This window comes from Falco biarmicus, chromosome 14 (genome assembly GCF_023638135.1).
Source record: "Falco biarmicus isolate bFalBia1 chromosome 14, bFalBia1.pri, whole genome shotgun sequence".
NCBI lineage: Eukaryota > Metazoa > Chordata > Aves > Falconiformes > Falconidae > Falco > Falco biarmicus.
The window spans coordinates 24,076,327-24,101,732 of record NC_079301.1 but is presented as its reverse complement, the minus strand read 5'-3'; the positions used below and the strand labels follow the sequence as shown (position 1 = coordinate 24,101,732).

General features: G+C 51.8%; 1 protein-coding gene across 11 annotated transcripts in view; it reads right to left on the bottom strand.

The window, feature by feature from the left end:
* The window catches only part of LOC130158590 (BCL-6 corepressor-like protein 1), a 38,774-nt gene extending 14,085 nt beyond the window's left edge, over positions 1–24,689 (bottom strand). For 3 of the 11 annotated variants that reach the window (XR_008825411.1, XR_008825412.1, XM_056359291.1), the window contains exons 1-15: positions 24,374–24,686; positions 21,799–21,946; positions 20,834–20,949; positions 19,590–19,703; positions 14,560–14,703; positions 11,551–11,641; positions 8,710–11,277; positions 8,228–8,441; positions 7,902–7,982; positions 7,321–7,743; positions 2,752–2,981; positions 2,436–2,639; positions 2,178–2,344; positions 1,852–1,997; positions 834–911 (exon numbers count right to left, since the gene is read on the bottom strand). Coding sequence is in view for 9 of the 11 variants with exons in the window: in XM_056359291.1 (XP_056215266.1) it covers positions 834–911; positions 1,852–1,997; positions 2,178–2,344; positions 2,436–2,639; positions 2,752–2,981; positions 7,321–7,743; positions 7,902–7,982; positions 8,228–8,441; positions 8,710–11,277; positions 11,551–11,641; positions 14,560–14,703; positions 19,590–19,597 (4,354 nt within the window). In the remaining 2 variants the exon portion in view is untranslated. Of the gene's footprint in view, positions 1–833; positions 912–1,781; positions 1,998–2,177; positions 2,345–2,435; positions 2,640–2,751; positions 2,982–7,320; positions 7,744–7,901; positions 7,983–8,227; positions 8,442–8,709; positions 11,278–11,550; positions 11,642–14,559; positions 14,704–19,589; positions 19,704–20,833; positions 20,950–21,798; positions 21,947–24,373 lie in introns of all 11 variants that reach the window. The other 8 variants (XM_056359298.1, XM_056359292.1, XM_056359293.1 and 5 more) reach the window with 8 other exon arrangements.
* Between the last annotated feature and the right edge of the window lie 717 nt (positions 24,690–25,406).

The window sequence follows — 25,406 nt, the reverse complement described above, 5'->3', positions numbered from 1 at the left end:
TCTTTATGAAGGGCTTGACAGTGCTGATCTCCTGTCTCAGAAGTGGTTGGGAGGGACACTGCAGTCTGCCCAGTCCCCCAGCTAGATCCAGAACATCTTCACTCATGGACCCCTGGGGAACGGAGCAACACAGGGAACAATTTGTGGACCTTGTGCCTGTATCATTTCAAGAAAACTTCTAAGATGGTAACCACAATTTCAGAAAGTGACAGTAAAAGGTACAAATCATGCCTTCACTGGGAAATGCCCAGCACTGTAAGAAGAGGACCTCACCTGGATGAGTGCCTCCCCTCCAAAGCGGAGGAGAGGGATGGGCAGCTCTGGGAACCTGGAAGTTCAAGACTTCTACACCTCGAAGGAATAAGTATGTCCTCTGCCTTCCTTGGGTTTATCTTGATGACTGGTTAGCTGGGGAGTAGCAAGAACTGCTACAAGAATAACATGCTCCTGGATCGATACCCAAAGACCCTCAGGAGGCACAGCAGCATGTGGATTCTAGCCTTGCACACCGTGTTCAGCCTATTTGGAGGGATCTACACGTGCAGCTTCCCAAAGAAAATGTCCTTTTCAGGAGCAACTACCAGCATGCAACATGACAGCAAGATCTCTAAGACATGAGCTGGGAAGGACACGGACAGACCTGAGTGAGTGATGTGTCATTACCTAGCATTACTTCTCTCTGCTCTGGACTTTGGGTATTAGCTTTTCCCCACCCCGCCACCCCACTGCCCATGTAAAGCAATATAGGATCAAACAAGACGAGGCTTCAAAGTTTTAGCCCCTTCAGTAATGTATATATGTACAGTACATGAAAGGGCATAGAATGAGCTCACCTAGTACAGAGCTGCTGTAGAAGTCCCACGCTGTTCGAGGATCCCCATCAGTGCGCCCCTGGAGATCCAAAAGGTAATCTAAAGAGAAAAAATGGAGAGGATTAACATTTAGCTACTGGTCAAAGCATGACCCTGGCATGCATATCCATTGATCTGGGGTGAGCCAGTTCACCTCTGCTGCTTTTCCCCACTTTGCAGTTAGGCATTATGGGGAAAGCTGAAACCTGACTTGCAAGAAGGTACCTCAGGAGAGGACAACGCGACCCTGTGCCTGAGAACATGAAACGGAAGTTGAAAAGAGAAAATGGACAACACTAAGTGGCTTGGAAAGAAAGGTTCTTAGGGTGGATTTGAGTTCAAAATTACATCTCCGACACCTGCATGTATAGTTAAGCCTGGAGGAGCTCAGACAGACAGTGGCAAACAAGTTTTTTTCAACACGGGAGACTTTCTGCCTTGTATCTTTCTGGGAACCACTGCTACTCTAGCTGTCTCTTCCTTGCTGGGATGTAGAAGCCGCAACACTCATCTTGCTTCTACACAAACAGCACAGAAAGCGGGTACGCTTCATTCCCGGCCATAGGGAGCCAAAATGGTCCTTTCTAACAACAGCAGGCAGGCAGCATTTGGGCAGAGCTGTTTTCAAGTAGAAGGCATCACCACTTGGCAGCAAAAATATGCTCACTCAGGTTATGCAGTGCAGTGTAACTGGGAACTGTGGAACAGTCTCCAAGCCTCATACACAGTACTGTCTTCAGTTGTGTGACCACGAGAGGTCACTGCCACCTCCTTGCACGTTAAAGACTGAAAAGTGACTTGCATCTTATTTGGAAAACCATATACAATTCTATAATCAAGGTTTGGGTGGTAAAACAACATACACATGACAGGACAGAACTAAAATTATTCAGTCACCTGCTGCTCAAGTACTTCTAAAACATCTGATACCTAGATTTGGTCCCGTATGCTGCCAGACAGGATGGATGGAAGCACTGCTGCTCCCAGGCTTGGCACCTACCACAGAGGAAGCGCTTCATCACTTCACTGGTGGCAAGCTTCACAGCTGTCTGCCCAGAGTAAGTGGCCAGAGTGGGATCAGCACCATAGGAGAGTAGAAGCCACATGGTTTCCAGGTTGTCATTTGCTACTGCATCATGGACAGGCCTGCAAGGACAGAAGCATTAGCAGAAAAAGAAGAGACTGGATGGGTCCGCAAAGCAAACGCTCTGTTTTGAGTTAAAACAAATCTAGCAATGACCAACAGCTCATCCTGAAAAACACGCCCTGCTCCCTGCCCCTACGCTTCTCAGTGCTTCCCCAGATGTTCCCCTCTCACTGGCTTGCCTTGTGCCATCCTGTGCACTGCAGTTCACGTTGGCACCGTGCTCTAGCAGAATGTGGAGGATGTCGATCCAGCCTCGCGCACAGGCTTCATGCAGAGCTGTGTAGCCAGCATTGTCACGATGGTTCACATCACTGCTCTTTTTCTGCAGGCAATACAGCACTACGTCCTACATGGACAAAAGCATTGCGGGCCTGGTTACACACAAACCCAGACAAGGCAGCCCAAGACACAGAGCAGAAAAGGGCACCAAAACTCACCTTATAGCCCAATCGAGCTGCTCGCTGCAGAAGGGTCTCCCCTGCATTTTTGTTCACAATCAGCCGCCGAGCTCCAGGAGGAATGTTCTGGGCCATGGGCAATTCAGGGGAACTCCCTGAGACCCGACGGGACTTACAAAGCGTCCACAAGTCTTGGGGCTTCTTCAGAGAGCGCATTTTGGGCTGGTTCCAGCAGCCCTTCCCCTGAAAAATAATGGAATACAACTCCTTGGCACATGTGGCCGTGTCTTACTAACAGGAGTCCCCTTCTCTCTCTTCTCCCCACACGTGTTCCCCTCATCTGTCCAAGCCATACCTTCCCCTCATCACAGATCCCTGCCAGGTGTTTGGTTTTACATTTGCGTTTTCCTGATGGTTTCTCCAGCTCTTCTTGGACAGGAGAACTGTTGGAGGGCTCCAGGAAGAAGCCATTCCGAAAGTCTGGGCGTCCTTGAGATTTTCGAGGGGGTGGGGAAAGCCTGCTCCTCAATCGTAGCTCTGTGCCTTTACCCTTCGCAGACTCCTTCTGCTTCCGGTACCTAAAGTCTAAAGGAGAAACGGGAATGAGAAGCTTCTCTAGGTATGGCACGGAAGGCCAGCAACCCAGACCTCTGCCCCCAGGCAAAACAAACTGCCAATCTTTGATGGCTGCAGATCCATGGCGGAGGCACTGCAGTAAGTAGAAGAGAGTGAGTGCACAGATTCTCCCCACCAGGGATGGACTCAGCATGGACACAAGACACAAGTGGTCCTGGTCCAAAAAGGCCAAGCTATTTCCCTGAAATAGCAACATCCCGTAGCAAGGGCACGACAGCAGCAGGAAAACAAAGTATGGAATAAGAAAGCAAAGCCCTGTGAACAAATAACCACCCAGACTTGTATGATGCCATACACCTCCCTCTGTGCAGACGATCAGTGCTGGAATAAAAAAGGTTACAAAGGAAGAGCCCTGCACAGACCAAAGGACAGAGGAGGCATCTATACACAGCTCTGCAGTGTCTCTCAAGCCTGGCTCTCCCCGCAGCTTTGGGCACTTCGTTTGGGAACAAAGACTTTGCTTCATTTCTAGGTGAAGAGCTAGGGGATGCCCCAGTGGATCACTTCAAGGAATCGAAAGGATAAACTCCAGGAACAAAACTTTACGTCTGTTAGGGACACTGCTGCCTTCAGTGCCAAGGCAGGTTTTGCAGCACTCCAGTAGCAGCATCTTCAGCTTCCAAGGTACGCCGAGACTCTAGATTCTCCATGTCAAGCACCGCAATATAACTTCCATTTATGTTTTGCTACTGCTAGGAAGCATGGGCCACAGATCCTGCACAAAGAAATGGGTTTGGCCAAAATACCTACCAAAGGTAGAACCACAAATAAATCTCAAAGCAAGCACATCTCAAGTACTGCTGTGCTGTTCTGTCTCCACATCTCAGGAAGAAGAGAGTGGAAGTGGAGAAAGGCAACCAAAACAACGGAGGAGTGGAAAAGCTGCCCTACAAGAAAGACTGGGATTCCTCAAGCTGGAGAGGAGAAGGAAGAGGAGGATGTGACCAAAATCTGAAAGAATCATTCCAAGGTGGATCAGCTGCGTGGAGGAATCCTGTTCACCCAATCCTGCAGCACAAGACTAAGGAGCACTCCATGAAATGAGTAAGGGGTCAGTTAAAAAAACAGACAGAAGAAAGGACTTTGCACAGCACAGAGAGAACTTCAGGGCTTCATTGCCACTGGAGGTGATGGAGGCAGATGTTATCTGCAGGACAAAATAGGACTTAGGCAAATCCATGGACAACAGACCCATCAATGAGCTGTAGAAGGCCTGAGCAGGGACAACCCTAGTTTAGCTGTTCTGCATACTGGGGAAGCCTAGGCAGCCGAAGTCCAGGAAGCAACCGTGCTCAAGTCCTGGCCCTGCACAGCCTCTGTGCTTGCCGTGGTCAGAAGAAAACTGCAGGCTAGACAGACCCCAACACAATGCAGCATGCAGGATTGTACTTAGGCAAGGAACAGGAGACATCTCCTTGCTCTGAACAAAGTGGAGCGCACCCATGAGATGTGGTCTGGGGCAGAAGTTCTGACTTCCACCACACAAAACACGGCATTTGTTTTCAAGCTTAAGCACAACTCTCAGGCTACAACTAAGCAAAATTTTAGCAAAGAATGCAGCACGCAGCAATCACTAGCCTGCTTGCTGTTTTGGAAGTAATCACTGGACGGAGATTTCTGCTGGGCTGTCTGTAACACTGTCCTCCTCTTTTACAGCACTGCAACACTTTCACAACTAACCCAGGGCAATATACAAGGACTTGAGATGCTCCTTCTCCGGTATCTGATTCCTTCTGCCAGCGTGCAGTGGCTCTGTATTCTACAGCAAAGCTTTTAAAGTAGCCCATCAGTGTAGGTTAAATACTCCTCACTTGGCAGGTTGCCTATCCATGTCAGGGAACACCTTCCCAGCAATGAACAGCACCCTTGGGCTGTGGAGGAGTCAGGTAGGAAATGGCATGAACCTAAGAAGAGTCGAGAACATGGCAAGGAAGAGCCAAGTCTCTTGACTGGTATGTGAAGAGAAAGGGGTAAAATGCTGACACATCAGACAACACATAGTGAACGGGACGGTGTGTGCTTGCAAGTGGCGTGCTCCAGCAGCCCCTGCACACACAGCAGAAGGAAAACACAGCAACTCCATCGCTCCTCCAAGCACAGAAAGGAGGTGGACAGTGGGTTCCTCTAGCCCAGAGGTCCAAGATGTGGTTCTGGCAGGGATCTGCATCTATTTTCACTCTCTGCAATAGCCAAAGGAGACAGAGGAACACCACTGGCTTAATGCTTTCACCAATGTATGCACCTCAACTATAGCTGAGCAGCACTGACACTCCAGGGTGTGCACTCCTAGGTGAGGAACAGCCAGTCCAGCTGATTGAGCAAAGCGGTCTTCCTGAAAGCAAGGCAGTATCAGCCAGAGAGGAGACACAGCCAGTGGATTCAAGCATTATCTTCACCATCAAAGGAATAAAAAAGTGCCCTTTATCTAAGTGCTCGTCCCAAAGCCTAGGGGCCTTGCTTGTTTCTTAGGTGCGCTTGATGATGAGGTGATATTAGCAACCAAGATTGCTTGTGTTGATCCCTCTCCTGGAGACGATTCAGTCCCTGTGAGCCAGGCATCTGTCAGTGGATCACCCAGTGGTGACACAGATTTTTTAGCTAGCACAGGACACAGTGGTCTGCTTTCTCCAAACACGTGAGCTGGGCCCCTGTCCCTCCTCTGGCTGCCAGCCAGCTTACAGTGCCACAGTGACGCCCAAGTCCTCATCTCTAAAGCCAGCCATGGTTCTAGGTCACAACTTCTGAATCCAAAATACAGAAGCTCACCTATCTGAGGGCCAAGCAAGCAGTCCCTGAGGACCCAACTCCTACACTCTCCTTAGCTGCATTTCTAGCTAAGAAGATTCTAATCTGTATTTGGCCTAGGCATTTTGCTACCCTTGTTTCACAATAACAGCAAAAATTAATGGTGAATGCCCTTCCTACCTGCATAAACCTGTCTCAGTGTCTTCTGGTGATCTTTTCTGCACCTCTAAAATCTGGACAGAAGACAGACACTCTTAAGATGTGTGGTAAAGCTCCTGGAGAAAACCCTCCTGAATGCTGCTGCACTCAGACTTCCTCCTCAGGCTCTGTTTGGAACCAGCAGCAGCAGCAGTCTGAGAGCACCCTTGAACTAACTGAAAAGATGCCAGGAAGCCCATCAGAAACCTTACTCCTGGTCTCACAGAAGCACCCAGACAATGCAGCAATAGAGTAAAACTGTGCCAGAGAAGAAACATAGCTTGGGAGATCAGCTGGTGGGAGGACAGCAGCCACCTCTACTACTTCTCACAGCGCCTCAGCAGCATCTCAGCCTCTCCTGAAGACTGGCGATCGGAGTCCTGTGGCAGAAGGCAACAGCTCTGTACCCACATCACCTCCAAAAGAAGGGCCCAAGCATATGGAGGGCTGGCAGAAGCACTTCCCCCAACACCACGGCTCAGACATGCTCTTCTGCAGCCCTGGCAGAAGTTACCTGTGGGATGCTCGGACACAGCTACAAGCTACCAGCCAGCTGTCAGCACACACACCGAGACACCAGTACGCTGCTGGATGAATCCCAGCCTTACTCCCAACAGCCTCAAACTTGCCCCACACGGGCTGAGAGAAGGGACCATGGAGACTGCTAAACCTCAGGGAAACACAGATCACAGATTCGGTTTTGACCACATGGTCTGGGCAGTTATGTAAGAAAACACAAGAGCAGAGGTAGAGCAGTGAGTGGGATGCAGGCAGGTGGCACAGCATCCTCCTCCTAGCAAAGCTGCAAATACAAACCATGGTGGGGGATTTTTCCATCACTTGCAGACACTCTAGCTTTGTTAATCCTCTCATCCTTGTGCTCCTTGGTGCAAGCTTGCAAGTTGCCTTAATAAAGCAAGACAAAATGTAAAGAAGCCCAGCTGAATTGTGATGGCTCCATGTCCCTCCACTTCAGCCAGGAATGCTGACTACTCCCAGGGGCCCATTCTTGTCCAGAAATATTTCACTGTGCTACCTCATCCTATTCTCATTTTCCCATGCCCTCTCTCTTAATCTGAGAGTAAGATCAGTATCTAATTAGGCACACAAGCTGCTGTTTCCTACTCCAAAATTTACTGCAATATTTTTGAAAGAAGAGCTGATCAATTGAAGCAGACCACGCTGTGGACATCAAACCATTAATAATGACGGAGTTTCATCATTACCAAAAAAACCTAACAAAATCCCCACCAAAATCCCACATGTAATAAAAAAAAGCAATAAAACAACAACACCCCGTGCTGGGCCACAGCTTGATACTGGAACCCCCCTTCCCAGATTGTACCTGCTTTGGATTTTCGCCTCCTGTGGGGGTAGCCCACTCGCTCCTCCTCTCTCTCGGTCAAATATTCCCCCGTCTGGTATTTCCGACTTTTCTGTCGTCTCCTTTTCTTCCTTTTGATGTGGCTGTCGTCATCCTCCTCCTCGTTGGGCTCCCACAGCTGCCTGGGTGATTCCACTCTCCAGGGCAGCTCCCGATTCCTCCTCGTGTAACAGCTGCTCCTCTCAGACAGAGACCTGTCCCTAGCCCTGCGACTGTGACAGTGTGATGTCCTGTGGGATTTTCGCAGCCTGCGACGTTTCAAGGATGTCTCCTCCTCCCCTTCCTCCTCCTCTTCTTCCTGATCCTCCTCCAACAATGGTAAAATCTCCTGACCGCTCACATCACACTCTCCTGTCACACCAGCAGAAGAGCCAGCGATGCTTCCTGCAACAAAGTGAGATCTCTAGCTGACAAAAAAGCCAAGAGTATCTACAAGAAAACCCCTGCAAGGCAGGACAGAAGGCAGGGACAAGGCGACGTAAAAAGGGAAAGGCTCACAGTCCACCCAGGACTCCCAGCTGGGTCTCCTAGCACCAACTCACCCGACTGACTGCGTGTCCGACTGCTCAGCACCACCGGAATGAAATCCCGAAAGTTGTTCTTGGGCTTCTTCTCAAGGTAACCTGTGGGGAAAACTGCGCCTTGAGAAAACATGCTACAGATCTGTCCACGCAAGTCTGCTGGCCTGGGAAGGGCTGTTCAGCATCACATCGCAGCTCTGTTTTGGATCCCAACCCACTACAGGAAGCCACTAGCTCCAGAGGCTGTTCAGCTTCAGAGTAGCAACAGTTTGGCCACATGGGCATTAGGGTGACAGGAACCGCTGCAGCCTGACCCCGCAATAATACATTGCCATTCACAAGGGTACCTTCCTCGTGGCTGTCCCCACGGTGTGCTGGCGATGGGAACTCCGTCTTTGCTGGCCTCCTGCGCTTACGCTTTACCCTGAGACTGCTGTGATCTTGCCCTGATCCCAGGCCGCTTCGGCCTTCTCGCTTGCCAAGGTCATGCAGATCGTCATGGTGTTTTCGCCACTGTGAATGGAGGACATGGACTGAAGCCTGAGCTGCCAAATGACTGAGCTGGAGTAGCAAAAGAGAAGGGACAAAACGCTGTCCCCTACTCATCATGCTGGTGCCCTCCAGCACTTTTGACACCCCAGATCCATTTTTGCTCTAGATAACCTGCAGACACGGGTACATTAATCCACTGCCAGGTAATGCCAAAGAGCATGGGCGGAAAGCCCTGTGCACTCAGCTGTGCCCTCCTCTGTGAAGAGCTCCCTCCTCGCCTGCAACCTCGCCTGCTAACCTTTGCCATAACCCAAGAGGCCCAGCCTATACCACCTACCTTCCGGCCCTGCGCACTCCGGCTCCCCGATTTGCCTGGGGGCTCCTCACCATCCTGGGTTTGACACTTCAGTCTCTTGTGGGCCTGCCTGGCGTCCCCACCATGCTGCCGCTTGGACTTGCAGTGCACGCTGCCCTCTTGCTTGATTTGGCCTGCTCCTTTGAGTTTGACCTCACCAAAGGCCTGGGGAGCAGTCCCAGCTCTTAGACAAGTCCCAGAGGTAAATGACATGTCACACTCCACTCGCTCCTTCTTGACCCTGCACAGATCCACCTGACGGACGCACTGGAGGGGCTCTACTGCTGGTGGCTCCTGGGAGCCTTCGCAGCCTAGCTCCTTGCGCTGACTCTCTGTGGGCACCTCTGAAATCATTCGCAGGCTCTGCTGCCCAGCTGCAGGCAGATCATGCGACAAATATGCTGCTAACACTTGGGTTTTAGGCTTTGCGTCCAACTGTTTGCGGCTACAGCTCCCCTGAGGAGCCTCAGTCTGTACATTACCCTCCTTACTGGAGTCAGCCTCTGGCCGATCACACTCTTGACTCTTCTGTGGAATGTCCAGCTTCCCCTTCCCCCCTTTCACATCCACAGCACTGGTCTGAAGAGATGGACCAGCAACCAGTGGGACTGGATTGGCTGGCTCCTCATAGAGCTTGGGCAAGGCCCGGCAGCTCTTGCTCTTGGCTACAGCTTCCCGTTCCTCGGGTGGGAGCCTGGGCAGCCCCTCTGGCAGGCTCTGGGCAGCTGTGCTGGACTCTGTGGGCTGCACGCTCGGGAATGTTGGGAGCTCACCTGCACCAGCTGGCTTACAGGAGCTGTTCTGGTTTGGGGGCAGCTGCCCTGCTGTAGAGATGCCGATCGAAAGCAGGGGGGTTTGATGATAAGGAGACCAGCCAAGAGGCAGAAGCTGAGGATTGGAAGGTTTTCCATTCACAGGGCATCGTGGGTACACACTTCCCTGGCCAGGATTCCAGGTGGACATGTCCTTGGACTGACACAAAGGAGCTCCTGGAGCAACTCTACCATGAAGTCTCCTGGCGGGATCCTGCTGTCCTTCTGTGCTGACCTGGTTGGACTTCTTCCCACAGGGAACCCCAGCACTGCGAGGCTCTCCCTGGTCAATGATGGAAATAGGCTCCTGCTTGGGAAGGTGGCGCGGATCTCTGCTGAAGCTCATGCCAGGGTCCTTGCTGAGCAGCAGCGAGGCAGGCACCGGGTTGGCGACGCCGACATAGGTGCCTGGAATGGTGCTGATGAGCGTGGTGTTCTTCACCCAGGAACCCTGCTCGCCATTGCGCAGGAATTCAGGGAAGATGACTAAGGGAGGGGTGGTGCCAAGACACGAGGTGACGCTGCTGCCCGTAGTCTGGGCTGCACGCTGGGACCTGGACAGGACTGTGGTGAGGAGAGCTTTGCCACTGGTGTGCACGGGTGTGAGGATGGGCATAGGAGGTGTTTTGCATTGACTGGGTGGAGGCAGTTTCTGACGATTGGACTTGGAGGAGAGATCGAGAGGCATCTCGCTGCACTCTGGAGAGGAGACCATCTCACGCTCGAGCTGTGGAGGGGACTTCAGAGGAGAGAGTGAAGTGGCAGCCCCCGGTACTTGCGGCTCGGGAGCTGCCGGGGCTCTGGCGTGCGCACCAGTGCCGGAAGACGGAGCAGCACTCCCGCACGATGCTGCCAGCGCAGCCTGGCTGGATGAGAGGGAAGGGCCAGCGGTGCATGAGGGAGCGCCCTCAGCAGCAGCCTGGGCACTGCTTCCACCCGAGGGCGAGGGGCAGCTAAACTGATTCACCTCCACAGACACCACTTTGGCGTCTGAAGCCAAGGGTCTGGTGACAGAGAAGGGGTAGGGGTAGGAGCGCAACTCTGGGGAAGCGATAATGCCTGGCAGGCAACGCTCGTGTATGTAGGAAGGCAGGACAGGGAGGGTGAGGGTGGAGGAGACCCCCAAGGTGGCTGGCAGCGTAGCCACACTGAGTGGCTGCCCGCAGCTGGGTGGTGGGATGTACACCAGTGACTGGCTCGGGCTCAGAACTGCCCCAGCCTGAAAGGTCAGGGGTAGTTTTTGCATAGCAGGGGCCTGAGATGTGGGAAAGCACACTCTGTTCAAAGTAAAAGTAGCAGGAGTGGAGGCAGAGGTGTTGCAGCTGGAGACAACCACAGACAACGTCCCTTCTGCCAGCGTGCCTGGCCCCTGTGCTCCAGTGCTTGGGGTGGTTTTCTCCTTCCCAGCAGGCTCGCTCTCTGGAGCCACGGAGCAGGCTGGAGGAGCATCAGCCTGCTTGTCACTGTGAGGCTCTGCAAGTGTCCAGGCAGCATCAGCACCACCGCTCTCCTGCTCAGCAGCTCTGGGGACTGGAGGCTCCTGCCCTCTGCCATCCCCCTGGCTCACCAGAGGGCCCAGGGCATCATCTTTCACAGTCTTTCCCACACGCTCAGGGTTTGGGTTGGGATCAGGTGGCTGCTCTTCCAGTTTGGGCCCCAGCTTTTCCTCCACCGTGTTGCCATCAGCATCCAGCCCCTGGGCACTGCTGCCACCACTGCTGACTGCTGTGAGCTCCACCTGCAACAAGAAGGGAGAAGAAGGTGTTCCTGAGAGCTGTGAAAGTGGCTCCTAGCACAACAGGCAGGACCTTCTCTCTATGCCCCGCTCAGGACACAGAGGCAGAAATGGCAAACAGTTCTTGCCAAACTAGAGCGCTGCTTTGCCTTACTGCACCTAAGTGCACCACCTTCAAGAAGGAGCCTGCGGGACCCATTAGGGTAGATGCTTTTGTTTAGCTTGTTCCACCAGGGAACGCCTTCTTGAACCCAGATGTGCACACGAGGAGCTCACCTCGGAAAGGCTGCTGCTGACGCAAAACTCTTGAGACCCCAAGTGCTGGGAGCTGCTCGTTTTAGACTCCTCATCAGAAAGGGGGGCTCTCCTAGTCGAGGAACAAGACACAGCATTACGAAAGCCCAAGACACCCTCCCAGGATCCTACCCCTCCCTGTCCCCGCATGGGACAGCAGATCAGCTGGCAGCCTGAAGCAGCATGCCTGCTCCAGGTAGCTAGCTCCTCATCAACACAGGTTATGTGGCCACTGCAGGCTGAGGGGATGAGGAACACTGCTGTCCACTGTGGCCTCCCTCTCCCAGAGCTCTGCCCGCTGGATAGCACCTCCTCACACAGAAATGCTTACCCTACACCACCTACGGGCCTGACAAGACCTTCTCTGTGGCACAGCAGCTCTGTGCACCCTCCTTACCCATGGCCATTTTGGCACACACACCCTGGTGTCACCATGGGCCAGCCCAGCCCTCCCTGGCTGCGCTGCATCACAGTCCGGCTCCACACATCCACTCCCAACCCCTCCGCTTCCTGTTCTGCCCCACCACACGTTTCCAGTCCCATCCTCCCCCGAGCCCCAGCCTGCCCCTCTCTTCTTCCACAGGCACCTCCACACTCCCCATTCCTCTGTCTCCCAGCCACGCTCACTCCCTGCCCTGGGACTCCCCAGCCCAGCCCTGCTGCTCCCCGCCAGCCACAGGTGGACATCTCCCCCCAGCGCCAAAGCTATCTGGGCTCAAGCCGTCCGTAACAGAAGCAGCAGGTGCGGGCAGCCGCCTCGGTGTGCAGTGCCCTGCTGGCCTGCGCGTCTGACCCTTTCTCTTTGGAAGACAGTTTCTGAGCGGAAAGCCTGAATTTGGGGTACGGACTGTGAGCTCTGTGGAAATGGAGCACACCGAGGAGACAGTTGTTCTTGGCATCTGCGAGAACCCTGCACAGGAGACAGCGCTTGTGTCTTCAATGCCCTGGCCTGGGACACTCCTGCCCCAGCAGTATTTACCCCACAGGGATTCTCTGCTCTCGAAGGAACCAACCTCCAGCTCAGCTTCTGCTGCTGACATGATTTTTCTGGATTTGCTCCCCTAACCCCCAGGCTTTCACCACAAAGTAATGGACACAAGCTACACGAGCCAGCTTTCTCCTCAGGCTCCCGCAGCCCCAGCACAGGCACCCCGCTCCGGGCTGCCTCACAACCCCCGTGACAGCCTGGTCCCTTCGAGGGGCTCCTGCCCCCTCGGCAGCAGTTTGGCAGGGCCCCTCCAGCCCAGACCGGCCACAGCAGGCCGGAGAGGCCTGTCACTAGCGAGGGGAGATGGGGGGCCGGGCCGGGCTGTGGCGCGGGGGCCGGGCTGGCAGGGGCCAGGCCGCCTCAGCACGGCCGGCGGGGCTCGGGCTGCCGCACAAGGGGGCCCGGACGTGGCCAGGCCCCGGGGCCCAGCCCCGCGCTGGGGCAGACCCGGCCCCGCCGGACCGGGAGGGACCTTTGCGGGGCGGGGAGCGGGGGTCCCGGAGCCAGCCCGCCGGCGCAGCCCGGTCCCCGAGGAGCCCTGCGGCGGCCGGCCGGGCGGAGCGCGGGCGGAGCGGGGCCGGGGCCGGGGCCGGGGCCCGCCACACACAGCCGGGCGACGCGCCGGTGAGACGCCAGGGGGCGCCCGAGCGCAGCTGGCTGCCCGCGGCACGGCGGGCGAGCGGCCGGGAGCTGGACAGCGGGACCCGGCCCTTCCCCGCCACCGGCACCGCCTCCTCCCGCCCTCGGCTACCTGCCAGGGCGGCGGGGCCGGCTCTGCCCCGTGCCGGGCCCAGGCCCTGTCAGCTGCCGGGACGGCCCCGAGGGCAGCCCCGGCCCCGGTGCTGCGGCCTGCCCCGCCTCCGGCCCCGAATGCCGCCGACCGGGGCTCCTCCACAGGCCGGCCCGTGCCGCGGCGTGGGGAGCCCGCCACACCCGGCTGCAGGGCACGGGGACAGCACGGCCAGCCGGTGCCAGCTGCCTCCCACCTGGCCCCAAGCGGGGCGGGCAGCCACGGGACAGCGCTCGGCTGCAGCCGGCCCGGTGTGCCCGTCTCACTCGCACCCCGAGCTTTGATGTTTGTTGTCAACTAGGAGTAGCTCCACGTGGTTTAGGAGAGGCGGAGGGCAACGCCATCCCCAGCTCTTATCTGAGGGACACACAGCAGGCCAAGCGGCTGCTGAGGGCTGAAGATGATCTCTGCCCGCATGTCTGCCTCAAGCCACAGTCTGAACTCTTCCCTGTCCCGCCGCTCTTCTGACCGGCCCTCGGAGGACTCGCCGCCAAAAGCCTCAACACCCACAGTCAGGAACGACAGGTGCGTGCTGCCTTCAAGCCCGTCAAACTTTTCTGGCTCTGGCAAATGCAATGAACACACGTAGTAGCCTCAAGGAAGCCACAAACTGATCAGTTTTGAGAACTCCCCCAAGAGCTGTGGAATAAAAAGGTGATGCAAAGCCACGGGGCAGGCCAAGAACTCATCTTGATCGATTCTGCCTCCCAGTCACTAATCCTCCCTAATCTCCTATTTGGTGGCATGTCACAACTCTCCCTTCTAATCATTTGGTCTGTACTAACCCTCCTGGGTCACCGCCGACAGGTCTTAGCTACTTGGCTCGCAGCGGGTCAAGCTCTTCCCCTCTCTGCCAGTTAAGAGCACACGTCTGCTGAAGCCAACAGCACATGCAGAAAGCTCAGCCTCATCACCCACCAACATCATGGATGCACTACAGCTACACGCAGCCAGCAGCTCCTCTGCAGAGAACTCCAGCATGCTCTGCTTGTGCGCCCTCCTTGTTGGAGCACGGGATGTGGGGACCAGCACAGAATGCCACTGTTTAACCACACACCCATCCCCTCCCTGCAGCTCTTTCGCACCTCAGTCCATTTTACACCATAGGAAGAACAGGTTAAGCCAGCACCAGCTCCCTTCCCGTAGCCTTTCCCGATCCCTAACGCACTTTCTCCACTCTCTTCCTCCTTCCCCTACCACACCGCCCACGCACCTCACCTCTCCTCGTTGAGGCCACACATGCGAATCCGGTCTGTGCTGCTCCAGTTGTGCACCCCACTGTAAAGAGGTGCTGTAGAGATCATGACAGCTGCTCGTCACCAACCGGGACTTGCTGGGGCTCACGGGGCCACTCTGCCTACAAAAGAAAAACAGAGGATTAGTAACTCTCCCTGGGATGCTCGCATTCAACCATGCTTGAAAAAGAGCCATCCGCAGCTTCGCTGTCAGGCAGGTTTGGTGCAATACCCAAAATGCTACACCTGTGCCTGGAAGATGGCTAGAAGACATCAGTAGCGCCTTGGGACAGAATCCACGGTACGCTCATCCTCATATTAAACAATGTTACTGCCAAAAACCTCTAGCTACCCTGAGAGTTTCACACAGGTGTCTTTGCACACATATGCACCCCTCAAAAGAGTCCTCCACTCTTCTTCTCCCCCTTCCAGAGGAGCCTCCAGACCCCGGTAGTGAGCCGCAAGACCAAGCTTCTTCATGATGGTCTGTTACAATGCTGGCATCCCCATAGCTTCATATAACTTTCATAAACCGGCACACAGCGGGCTCAAGGGGGAAAGCCTCAAACAAGAAGGCAGCTGGGGTGCCCTGCAGGGGAGCAGAGGTTTGCCAACAGGGCCATCAGTGCCATCAAGTGATTATCCCCTCCCTCTGTCAGGAAGGTGCTGGTATTCAGTATGATTACGGGTGGAAAACATGAGGAAATCCAGAGATCCATGAGCATCCAAGATTCACCGTCGGCTGGAGGAGCTTTTGAGGGAGAACGTTGCAGCCAATCGTGCAGCACTGGGTGTTCAAGCATTAAGGCAGCTTTGCTGCTCAAGTCCTATCAGGGAAAAAGCAACGAAGGAAGAGAGGCTCTACTGTGCTAACAAGTGGACTTGGTCGAACCAAGTAGGACTGACGCCAAAAGGCAGAGAGAGATGCTGTCAAAGAGGTTCTCGCTTCAGAGAAATACTAAACACACGAAAGTAAAGCAGGCATAGAGCCACAGCAATGCTCTTGGTGCAGCGGGTGAGAGTGGGAAGAAGCTGAAAGTGACACATGATCCCAAATCTCCCTCGGTTGTCTTTTCCCTGAAAAACCTCCTGGTGACAGAAGGACTGAACAGGACAAGAAGCAGCTTGCACCATCCGTTCATGCTGAAACGACCCACGCAGGGATCTACCAGGCAGCAGCTCAAGGGATCAAGATGTGGAACTGAATGACACCTCTGAACACAGCTGCTGCCAGCCATCCTCACCCCAGCCCAAACATGCCAGTGAGGATCCTCCAGACAGGAAAGAAGGGTCAGGCACCCAGGAGAAATCGGGGCAAGGTAGCTTGTTTGCGAAAAAGAAGCAACTGACCCATCTGCACATATGAGGGCACAAGTGAGCAAACAAACTAGGGAAATCAGAGGTCAGGAGAAGAGGGGGAAACCTGCTAAAAGACACAAACCGTAAGATGGAAGAAATACTGTATAATGGAGGGAGACCCGGGCAGACGCTAAGACAGAGAGCAGGGTCATACCCAAAGAGAATGAGAGGTGGCTTGGAGCAGGAAGGGGAGGAGTCTTGTGATGCTTGGAGAGAAATGCAACATAAAGGAAACAGGGGAACAAACTATCTGCGGGGATTTCACCATCTTAGGCTAAACTGAAAGAAGGGAAAGAGAAAAGTTCTGCCCCTGAGCACAGTGGCAGGACAGATGCTTCAGAAGATATCAAAAGGGACCTTCTGTGCAATGGGGGAAGGAGATGCACGCGGCTGCACGATGTAGAACAGGAAGGAGTTGGAGATGAGCTGAAGCCTCAACTAAGCACAGATCAGGCATGACCTGAGAACGGGCTTGGCAAGGGAAAAATGATAGTGGCGTGGTACAAGGAGCTGGGAGAAACAGCACATTTTGAGTACTTGAGTGAGAACCGGTCAACAGAGGAGGCACAATGGCCACGAGAAGACAGCCAGCAGGACATAGTAACAGAGATAGTAACCTGCAGCAAAACCAGGTGGAAGAGGCTTGCTTTGAACCAGACGTCAGGAGTTTCCCTATGCTGCAGCTCGGTCCATGGGCCATGTGGTCCATATGGAGGTACCGTCCAGATCACTGGGTTATCCTTAGGTCCATTTCAGATTTCACAAACTGACAAGGCATTTTTACTTGCACACTACAAATAACCCTTACACCAATACAGCTACGAGTATAACAGCAGTTACAGAATGCTGTGCAGGAAGTTTCGGAAATTGTAGCCACATAAGGTAGACGCTCCTGATCTGGCTCTGGTCAAGCTGGGATGAGCACTGGGAACCACAGAACTTGGCCAGCACTCAGTCTATTAGGAAGCAGGTTAAATGAGGCAAAGGAGAAGCTCACAACTCTGCTGAGCTGGGTTCTTGGCACCAAGGTACCTCTGTGACACCTTCACTGTGCTGCAGTGTAAACTTGGCCTGTGATTTTCAAAAATTGAAGATCCATCTTTAAAATGCAGCTCCTTGGACAATAAAACTGTTGTGTCAAACAAGCACACGCACCCCTCACCAATGGTGTTTTGGGTTTTTTCTTCATACCTTTGCTGCTTCGGCACAAGCCAGCAGTACAGAGGGCTTAGGATACAGCTACGAAATGTGGCTTCTGTTTTGGGAGCTCTAACTAAACATGCAATGGACAGTCTTTAAGTTGGGAAAGCTTACAAAAAGCTTAAAACCAAATAAAATACAACACTTCTTTCATTTTTATAGAACTCCTTAGATTTGTATTTTTTATATAGAAATGAGAAATCAGGGGTTAGTCATGCTTTTTACGCTGTCTAAAGGCTTTATTCAGCAGTGCCTCCCCTGTCCATTGAGAGGAGGTTGTGTCCATCTTTTTTCAGATTCTCTGTAGCTGGAAGAAGTTTTTTTGCCAGCCACTGCAGACGAGTTTTCCTAAAAGGCACAACTGGTCCATTTACGTATTCCTTCAGCATGATAATGATTTCAAAACTGCGCCTGCTGGTCTGAACCTTGATTTCATGTTCTAGTTCCCCCTAACAAAATAAATATAACGTTCTTTTCTGTAGCTGCCGCATTGCAACAGGGTCTCCAGGAAGGGATTCTGCATCCAGCCCATCATAAAGAATCACACAGAATTCAAGAGACTATTTTAAGACCAACACGCTCTACACTGATTATACACCTCAGTGGTGAAGATGAGAATGAGGAGTACAATGAAGAGGAAGAGAACTGTAAACCGTTTTTTTCTTTCTTTTACAAGGAAGAAGAATGGTGGGGTTTTTCCAACTTTTGCAATGCACTGCACAAATGATTTCTTAAAATAAGCATTACATTTCTAGAAAAGAGCTGTCAACAAGTTTTTGAAATAGTTTGCCACTAATCTTCAAAATATTGGAGCTGATAGCCACCCCCTGTAGCTGACACAGTCTTTTCTAATTCCTGTGAAATGCCTAGCTGCCTATTTCCATAGTGGTATTATTCCTAAATCTCCGTTTCTTTAAAGAGAGTTTAAAATGGGATCCACCAATCAGGTGATCAGGTCCACAATTCAGATGGTCATCAAAGAGTCTGCAAAATTTCTCAAATTTCAGGTACTTCTTTATGGGAAGCATACTCTTTGCTACTTTAACAGAATGTGTATGTGTAGGTGTAGGTATTTACAAAGAGGCGTTTTGTAAAACGTTAGTTAAAACGTTGACTGTCTCTCACTTAGAGATGAGAGATTCTGAGGGAAGGAATGGATTGCACGTTCCCAGAGAGTGAAAGCGAGAGAACATCCTGCTCCCACGCGTTCCCTCCGTAAATGCCTGTGCTAGTTCTCAGGCGGCCGCAAGCTGCTTTTCACATCCCCCCTGCCCTTCAGGCTGGCTGGCAGGGCTGCCTGTTAGCACTCCCTCACTGCCTTTCAAGCTGCGTAAGCCCCAATCCCATCAACAAGACAAACGGGAGGGCTTTGCTATCCTTATTATCCTCAACGGAGACAGGGAAGGAGCACTCATGTCACCAGCTCTGCTGGCAGGCATCACAGGACAGCAGGTCTGAGCAGAGGGTTTGTGTCAAGCCCTCCCTGGGGACACGTTGATCCCAAAGGTTTCCTTTTGGGTGTCAAAGGGTGATTGCTTAGAAAAGGAGCGCTGAGGATGGCTTTGGAATCATTTAAGATCAACAAAGAGTAGCTTCTGAGTACGTGTTGGGCCTGCAGTTCCGTTGCACTTGGCAAGAGCTGCTGTTAAGGACTCCTTTTCCTGGCCAGAAGCAGAGTTTGTGGGCAGACAAAAACCAACAGAAAATCCAGAACCAACAGAAAATTCTTAAATCCCTTGCTGAGGAATTATCAAAAGCTTGACTCCGTTTAGTGCTTCTGGGTCTGAAGCTGAATTTCAGCAAGCAAAAGCATCTGCGACAACTCTTAGGTTGTGTGTCCTTTTGATGCTGCAAAACATAAATAATGCTACTTGCATGCATCTCAGTTAAATGTACCGTGGCTAGCTTCTTCAACTAGTCTGGAGCTTAAAGGTCAGCTTCAAAATGCTGCCTGGTGTACTTTTTTCTAAACATAGCTTCAGTCCGCTTGGAAGAAAATGCGACTGGCTACACAAGTCTTGATGCAAGGTAGAAACAAAGCCTATTTGTAGCCTAACGTGAGCATCAAATAATAATTACCTGATCAACAGACTGACAACCTGGCTGAAGACAATGCTACCAAAGAGGATAAAGTACAGGCTACGATGATACAGTCTTGCTGTGAATACAACCCAGTCAAGTAACTGTCAGGTATGTTCTTTGAAGGTTATGGGAACATTGTAGAGATGTTTGTTTTAAGAAGATAGATATATGCATATGTTTTCCTTTTTTTTTTTTTTTTTCTTTTACAAAAAACTTCTAGTTACATGAAAGACCCCTGGGATCCACGTCCACCATCAAACATTTGTTTTTGTTGTGGAAACCCTGGCCACAATAGAAAGAACTGCCCAACAAAATGGGTCAGTTTGTGGGGCACTTCTGATGCTACCGAACATTTTAGGGTTTTTACCTTGGCATTTATGTGACAAAGACATGAACACTCCCAGTCAGAATTGTTTCTCTTGGGGTGAAATACAGAGGTTATATGGCAATGTTGCAAAGCCCTTCCAAATTCAAGGGAAGCCTGGAATTATGAATTACAGCAAAGCAGTAGTTAAGTCACAGTGCAATTTGATGGCATCACATGAATTTATCAGGACATTTAAGCTTTTGAAAATACTTCAAGGACAAAATGCTTAAAAGTTTTTACAATGGCTGGACAAAAAGTGGGATGATGCAAAAAACAAGGGTTCCTTTTGTCACTTTTCACTAAGCTTGCAGAATGTAACTTATACAGAGATACTATAAAATGGTGCATAGGCACAGCATGTTAACCATAACTGAGGATGTGTGTCATAGGTAAAGCGGTTGATTTGGTAACACATCTGTAGTGAGAATGATGTTGCTGTCTGCTGGGAGAGGGGGGGAAGAGAGTAAGACATTCTGCCCCTCTACGCCTTGCCCTTAACATATTGTTATCATGCCTGAGACAGATATATTTTTTTTTTTAATCTAGGAAGAAGGAGATTGAGTTCAAATCTCTATTCTGTGTGCTGCTTTTTAAAACCCCAGGGCATCTGTCCTTTTTGGAGTAAAATGGTGAGTCTAGCCTATAGCAGGCCAGGGAAAGGCTGCCGAGTACTTCCTTCCCTGCGTTTTCTCCTGCCCTTTTTGACTGTGGCACTGAAGGCCACTGCTGCTTGGGAGCCCCCCATCCCTAATACAACAGCCCAACATTCCTGTTGAAGCTGAGTAAGCTTGGTTTTGGTTAGCTAACGAATATGAAGTCGTTCTCCTGAAGCAAGTGGTGGAGTCATAGTATACTACCGCGTGTGGGTTAGTGTCCCACAACCCAGGGGAAAAGTGTCTGAGCTGCAGCAGCTAGCAAACTAGTTGTCCAATACAACAGTTGAAGGGAAAGTCTGGCACTTCCCCTGTTCCAGCCTTTTAGTCCTGCTACTTCTTGTTGTGCGTGGTGAGCATAAGGACCGCTGAGCTGACTGGAATTGGCTGAAATAAGGACTGGTCGAGCTGACCAAACTTTTTTCTAGGTGAGTCTCCCCTAGAAAAAGACCATTACTATAGTCATAGAGCAAACACCCTAAAAATCATTCTTCTTGATTAAGTTTTGTAAGAAATATATATATATAAATATAAAGAAATATTTATAGAACTGTATAGATCTGTGCTAGAAAACCTAGGACATCTACTTACAGGTAGCTCAGTAGAACTCCTTCTTACTGATTCAAAACAATCCATCCAAGACACAAGCTGAGGAAAAACTTCTTCTGTTTTTGAGTCGATTACTGTACTCTGGCAGCAGCACATTGCTGGAGACAGAAGAGGAGAATTAATGTCTTCTGGAAGAATACAGTGTCCAAAAGAAATGCAAACCCAGCATCATTAAATCTGCACCCCAATCCAGAATGTTAACTGTGTCCTCAGCAGCATCAAAACAGGTTTGCAAATGCATGAAATTTATAACTATCGCATGTATTGTTGCGATGACATAATGAAAATAAAAGGCATACCCAGTGACTAATGTTCACTCTGATTGAATACTTATTTCCATTGAATTTTAAACTCATTGGGTAAAAAAACTTGCTCAAGTTTTTTTTTTTTTTCCTGGAAAGGATCCCTTTAGCAAGTGTTGTGACCATTCCTTAAATGGTTTTCAGTTCATCGGTTCCCCTAAAGAATTCTCCAGTTAACCTCATTCTATTATGCACGGGTGAAATATTTTTTTTCCTTCCTAGCCTGAAGTTTTATTTTAACCTAAACGTAGATAGCTTAAATTGATATCACCTAGGCTCTTTTATCTTTATGCTACTCTTTTCCAATAGCCATGATGTTTTGTTTGCCTCTCAGATGGGAAAAGTGTGTGGTTGTAGAATGGTAGTGCATTTTTGTCTGTGGGGCAAAAAAACAAGGGCATATTGGAACCCCACGGTTACAGCTCTGAACGTTAAAGCTTGATCTGTTCACGCATTCCTGCTTGGCAGCATTTAATCCTGGCACAGAAAGGGAATTCTGAAGTCCCTGCGTAGGTGATACTCAGTTCAGTTGAGTAGCTTAGCAGCAGGCTACTTCTAGATCTAACACAAAAAGAGTGAACAGAATAGTGATTTGAATTTGAAAAAAACAAGGGACGGACACACACCAGAATACAGTAATATTACCCAGAAATCCTGTGTCTTTGCATCTCACGTACATTCTCATTGTTTCTTCACTCCTTTCCTGTTTGCACAGGTGAAATGGATCAGCACTTCATCTGGCAAGTTGTTTTTCTTCCCTTCCTCCTGAAGGGGAGGCAACTCCCTGAAACTCCTGGAGAGCAGACAGAGATAAGGAGCATTAGATGCGGGAGCTGGAGCAGTATCAGAAGACTGAGGCCTATGAAGTCTTTAGCAGGAGAGCACAAGACAGACAAAAAGGCAAATCACACAGACAAGGTATTGAACGGGACAAAAAGATGTGCCTGGAACAACAGAAGATTCCCAGCTGGCTGTGCAGACTGACTCTCGTTTACAGCCTTTGATTTAAAGGCTTGTTAAAATGTGGATGCTCATCTCAGGGAGCTCACCTGTGGGCATGAAACAGAACATTTTTATTCCCGCAGATCCAGGTTTCATAAACATGGCATATAGCAATATACACTAGAAACAGCAATTGTCATCAGCAGTGGCCAAACCATTGTTAATTGTTCTCCATTGTTCTGTTATTGCTTGTTAAAGACAATGTGTTTTGAATTAGGAAATTTAAAGTGCTGAAGCAGCTAAAGTGGCAGAACCAGGCCTCGTCCCCAGTATAGCCCTAATCCAAGCCTGGTTTAACACCCAGTCCAGTTAATCAGTGGGAGAACAGAGAAACAACAGATCATCCATTTGTGCACACAGGTGCACAATTTCTAGAAAAATTAGTAGATGTGACTAGGAATTGCTTGTCAAAGACTAAGTGTGCTTGAAGGAGTGTGTGAGTTAAAGCTGGCAGAGATCACGATCTGAGGAGGAGCCTGGAACCCAGACAGAGACTGGAACCGAATAGATCAGTCAGCTGGGACAGGGTCAGGTGAGGGATTTGCAGAACTGACACGACCAAAGGAAACTTCTAAAAACTTCGGACACTGACTAATGATTTGGTAAGTGTATATAAGCCGTGCTGTATCCCTTTGCTCTGCCACTCGCTGGGGTGGTAGCCCAGCTCTGAGTTGTGATTAAAGCAAACCAAATTTAACAAAGTTGTGATTATACCAAACCAAAGCTGCCGGCAACTAGGTGAAATCACCTGATGAGACTTGGACATGGGTAATTCCAGACACAGACCTGAAAGTGCTCTTGCATTTAAATTTTAAAAATCGCAGACTGGTGAGGAAGGTAATCAATTTGATAAGAATGGAAAATAGACCCAGCATTGGAAGGGGGGGCAGCCCTTGCTGAGGTTTTAGAGAACTGGGAAAAGATACCCCTGGCACAGGCTTTGCTGAAATGAAAATTCATTATTTTGTGCCAGGAGGAATGGCCATTCCTGACTCGTACTAGAGGAGGACCCATGGATGTGTGGCCTCCTAGAGGAACTTCTAAGCCTCATAAAACAAAAAAATTTTGAGAATAATTTTAGAAGACTTTGGCAGCCAGGATATTGATTATTGGTATATTCGGTATAATTTGGCACAGCAAAGACATGAATCACCTAGAAGAAGGGTCCTAGCTAATGCAACTGCAAATTATTTTTTTTATTTGTTAGTTGTTTAACTTATTCTCACCCTCACATACCCTTCCCCTGAGTCGTTTGCCTCAGTATCATGTGTATTCTGTGTATTAGTTAATAACTGTTAACTAGTTATTTTGCCCCTTCCAAATCTTTCATCTTTGTGCATTACATGCCCAAAATGTGGGTGAAAGGACAGGATAGAGGCTTTTCTATAGGCTTGCTTTCCAACTAATCACCACCAACAGAGAGAGGAACAAACTCCAAAGCAGGGAACATCTTGAGGTTTGCCTGTGGCACACTGTGAGCTCACAGGAATGACTTAATTGCCACTCATCCTCTTGGCTTCATACTACTACTATAGCAACCTCTGGACAACACTTTTCTTATGGTACATACGCACAACTGTTCCAGTACTTCTAATCTCTCCCCAGATCAGCATGTCCCTGACATCAAGTTAGTTTCAGTTTCCCTTCTGGAATTTAACTACTACTTTTAATTAAACAAGGACCTCACAGATGAAGACAAACTACAAGAAGGAATGTCAAATGCATCTATCAAAAAATAAAACCCCAAGCCACTTTCTTGTCAAACTTTAGTTCCTTCATGTTTTACTCACCAAGAATCAGTGCGGGATGGCACACAACGTATAGTATAAAGCAGTAAGCATAATGCCTTCAAAGACACCATGTACTCCCAGAGGAGTACAATGTCACTTTTCTGACTCACAAGGGAGAAAATGAATTGTGGCCGCTGAACATCCAGCATTCAGAAAAAGATGGAATGCAGCACCAGCCTGCGGACGGGGCTGGCTGAGCTGGAGGGACGCGTGCTGCTCTCTGTACACGAGGCCAGCCAGCTCTCCCCAGCCAGCTGCGTGCAGCTGTGCAACACAGGAGAAAACCAGAGGCACTCAAGAGATGAAAATGGCAAATGGATGAAAATTTGTGCAATGAATGCAAATTGTGCAATGAATGCAAAAAATCTGAGGAGGTAAGGCATACTTCAAGGACAAAACTCCATGCTTTTGCTCCGGTGAGAACTTACTGCTATTTCATCTCCCCTCCTCAGGCTTCTGCTCAGCGTTTCCAGCAGGATCAGAGGGCTCATTCTGCAGCTGCCGAACCTGGGACAACTCCTCTGCCCCATGTGGGTTATTCACTGACTGTCAAGTTCCACCACCGAACGAGCTCGTCTGAAAAAGCCCAGAACAGCAAAACCCTTGAACCGTCGATGCCCTGCCTGGCAGCCACCCTGACAGCGGCAGCTGCATTTTACCCGAAAAAAGCCTCCTGCAGCATGTGCGCTCCCGTGAGGGGCCCGTTCTCTCTAATCCCCCCCGGAGCAGTCTCCCCCCGTGCCCGGCCGACCCCCCCCCCTGCCGCGGGGGCTCCGCAGGCGCCGCTCCCTGCCCGCACCGGGGCTACCGGCACCCGCGCCAAGGCAGCGCCCGGCGCACCGGGCCCGGCTGAGCCGTCACGGCAGGGCCGGGGGCGGGGGGGCTGCGGGCCCGGCTGCGGGGGGCAGCTGCGCGGGGCGAGCGGGGGCAGCGGCAGGCTCGGGGGAGCTCTGGGGAGGCGCCAGCCGCCGCCCCCCCCCCCCCCCCGGCTCTCGGGGCCCCCGGGCCGCCCCCCCCCGGGGCCGCGGCGGAAGGAGCCCCCCCTCGGGCCCGCTCGCCGCCCCCGCCGGGCTCGCCCCCCCGCAGCAAAGCGCCCCCCGGCGCCGCTCCGGCCCGCAGCGCCGCCAGCCCCCGGCACGGCCCGGGGAGCGCGGCCGCAGCCGAGTGCCGGCAGCCGGCACCGCCCGGCGCTCCCGACACGGCGCGGCCGCCCCCCCGGCAGCGCTGCCCCCGGGCCCCCAGCGCGGCTCCGGCCCCCCCCGGCCCCGCTCCCCGCCCCGCCCCGGCCCGGGCCCCGCCGCCCCCCCGGCGCTCTCCCCCCGCGCCCGCCGCTCGCCGCCCCGGCCCCCGCTCACCTGCCCCGGCGCGGGCGCGGCCCGGCGGCGCTCAGCGGCCGCTCCGCTCCCCGCCCCGGCCCCGCCGCCGGCAGCCGCCCCGCTACAGGGAGGGGCCGCCGCCGCC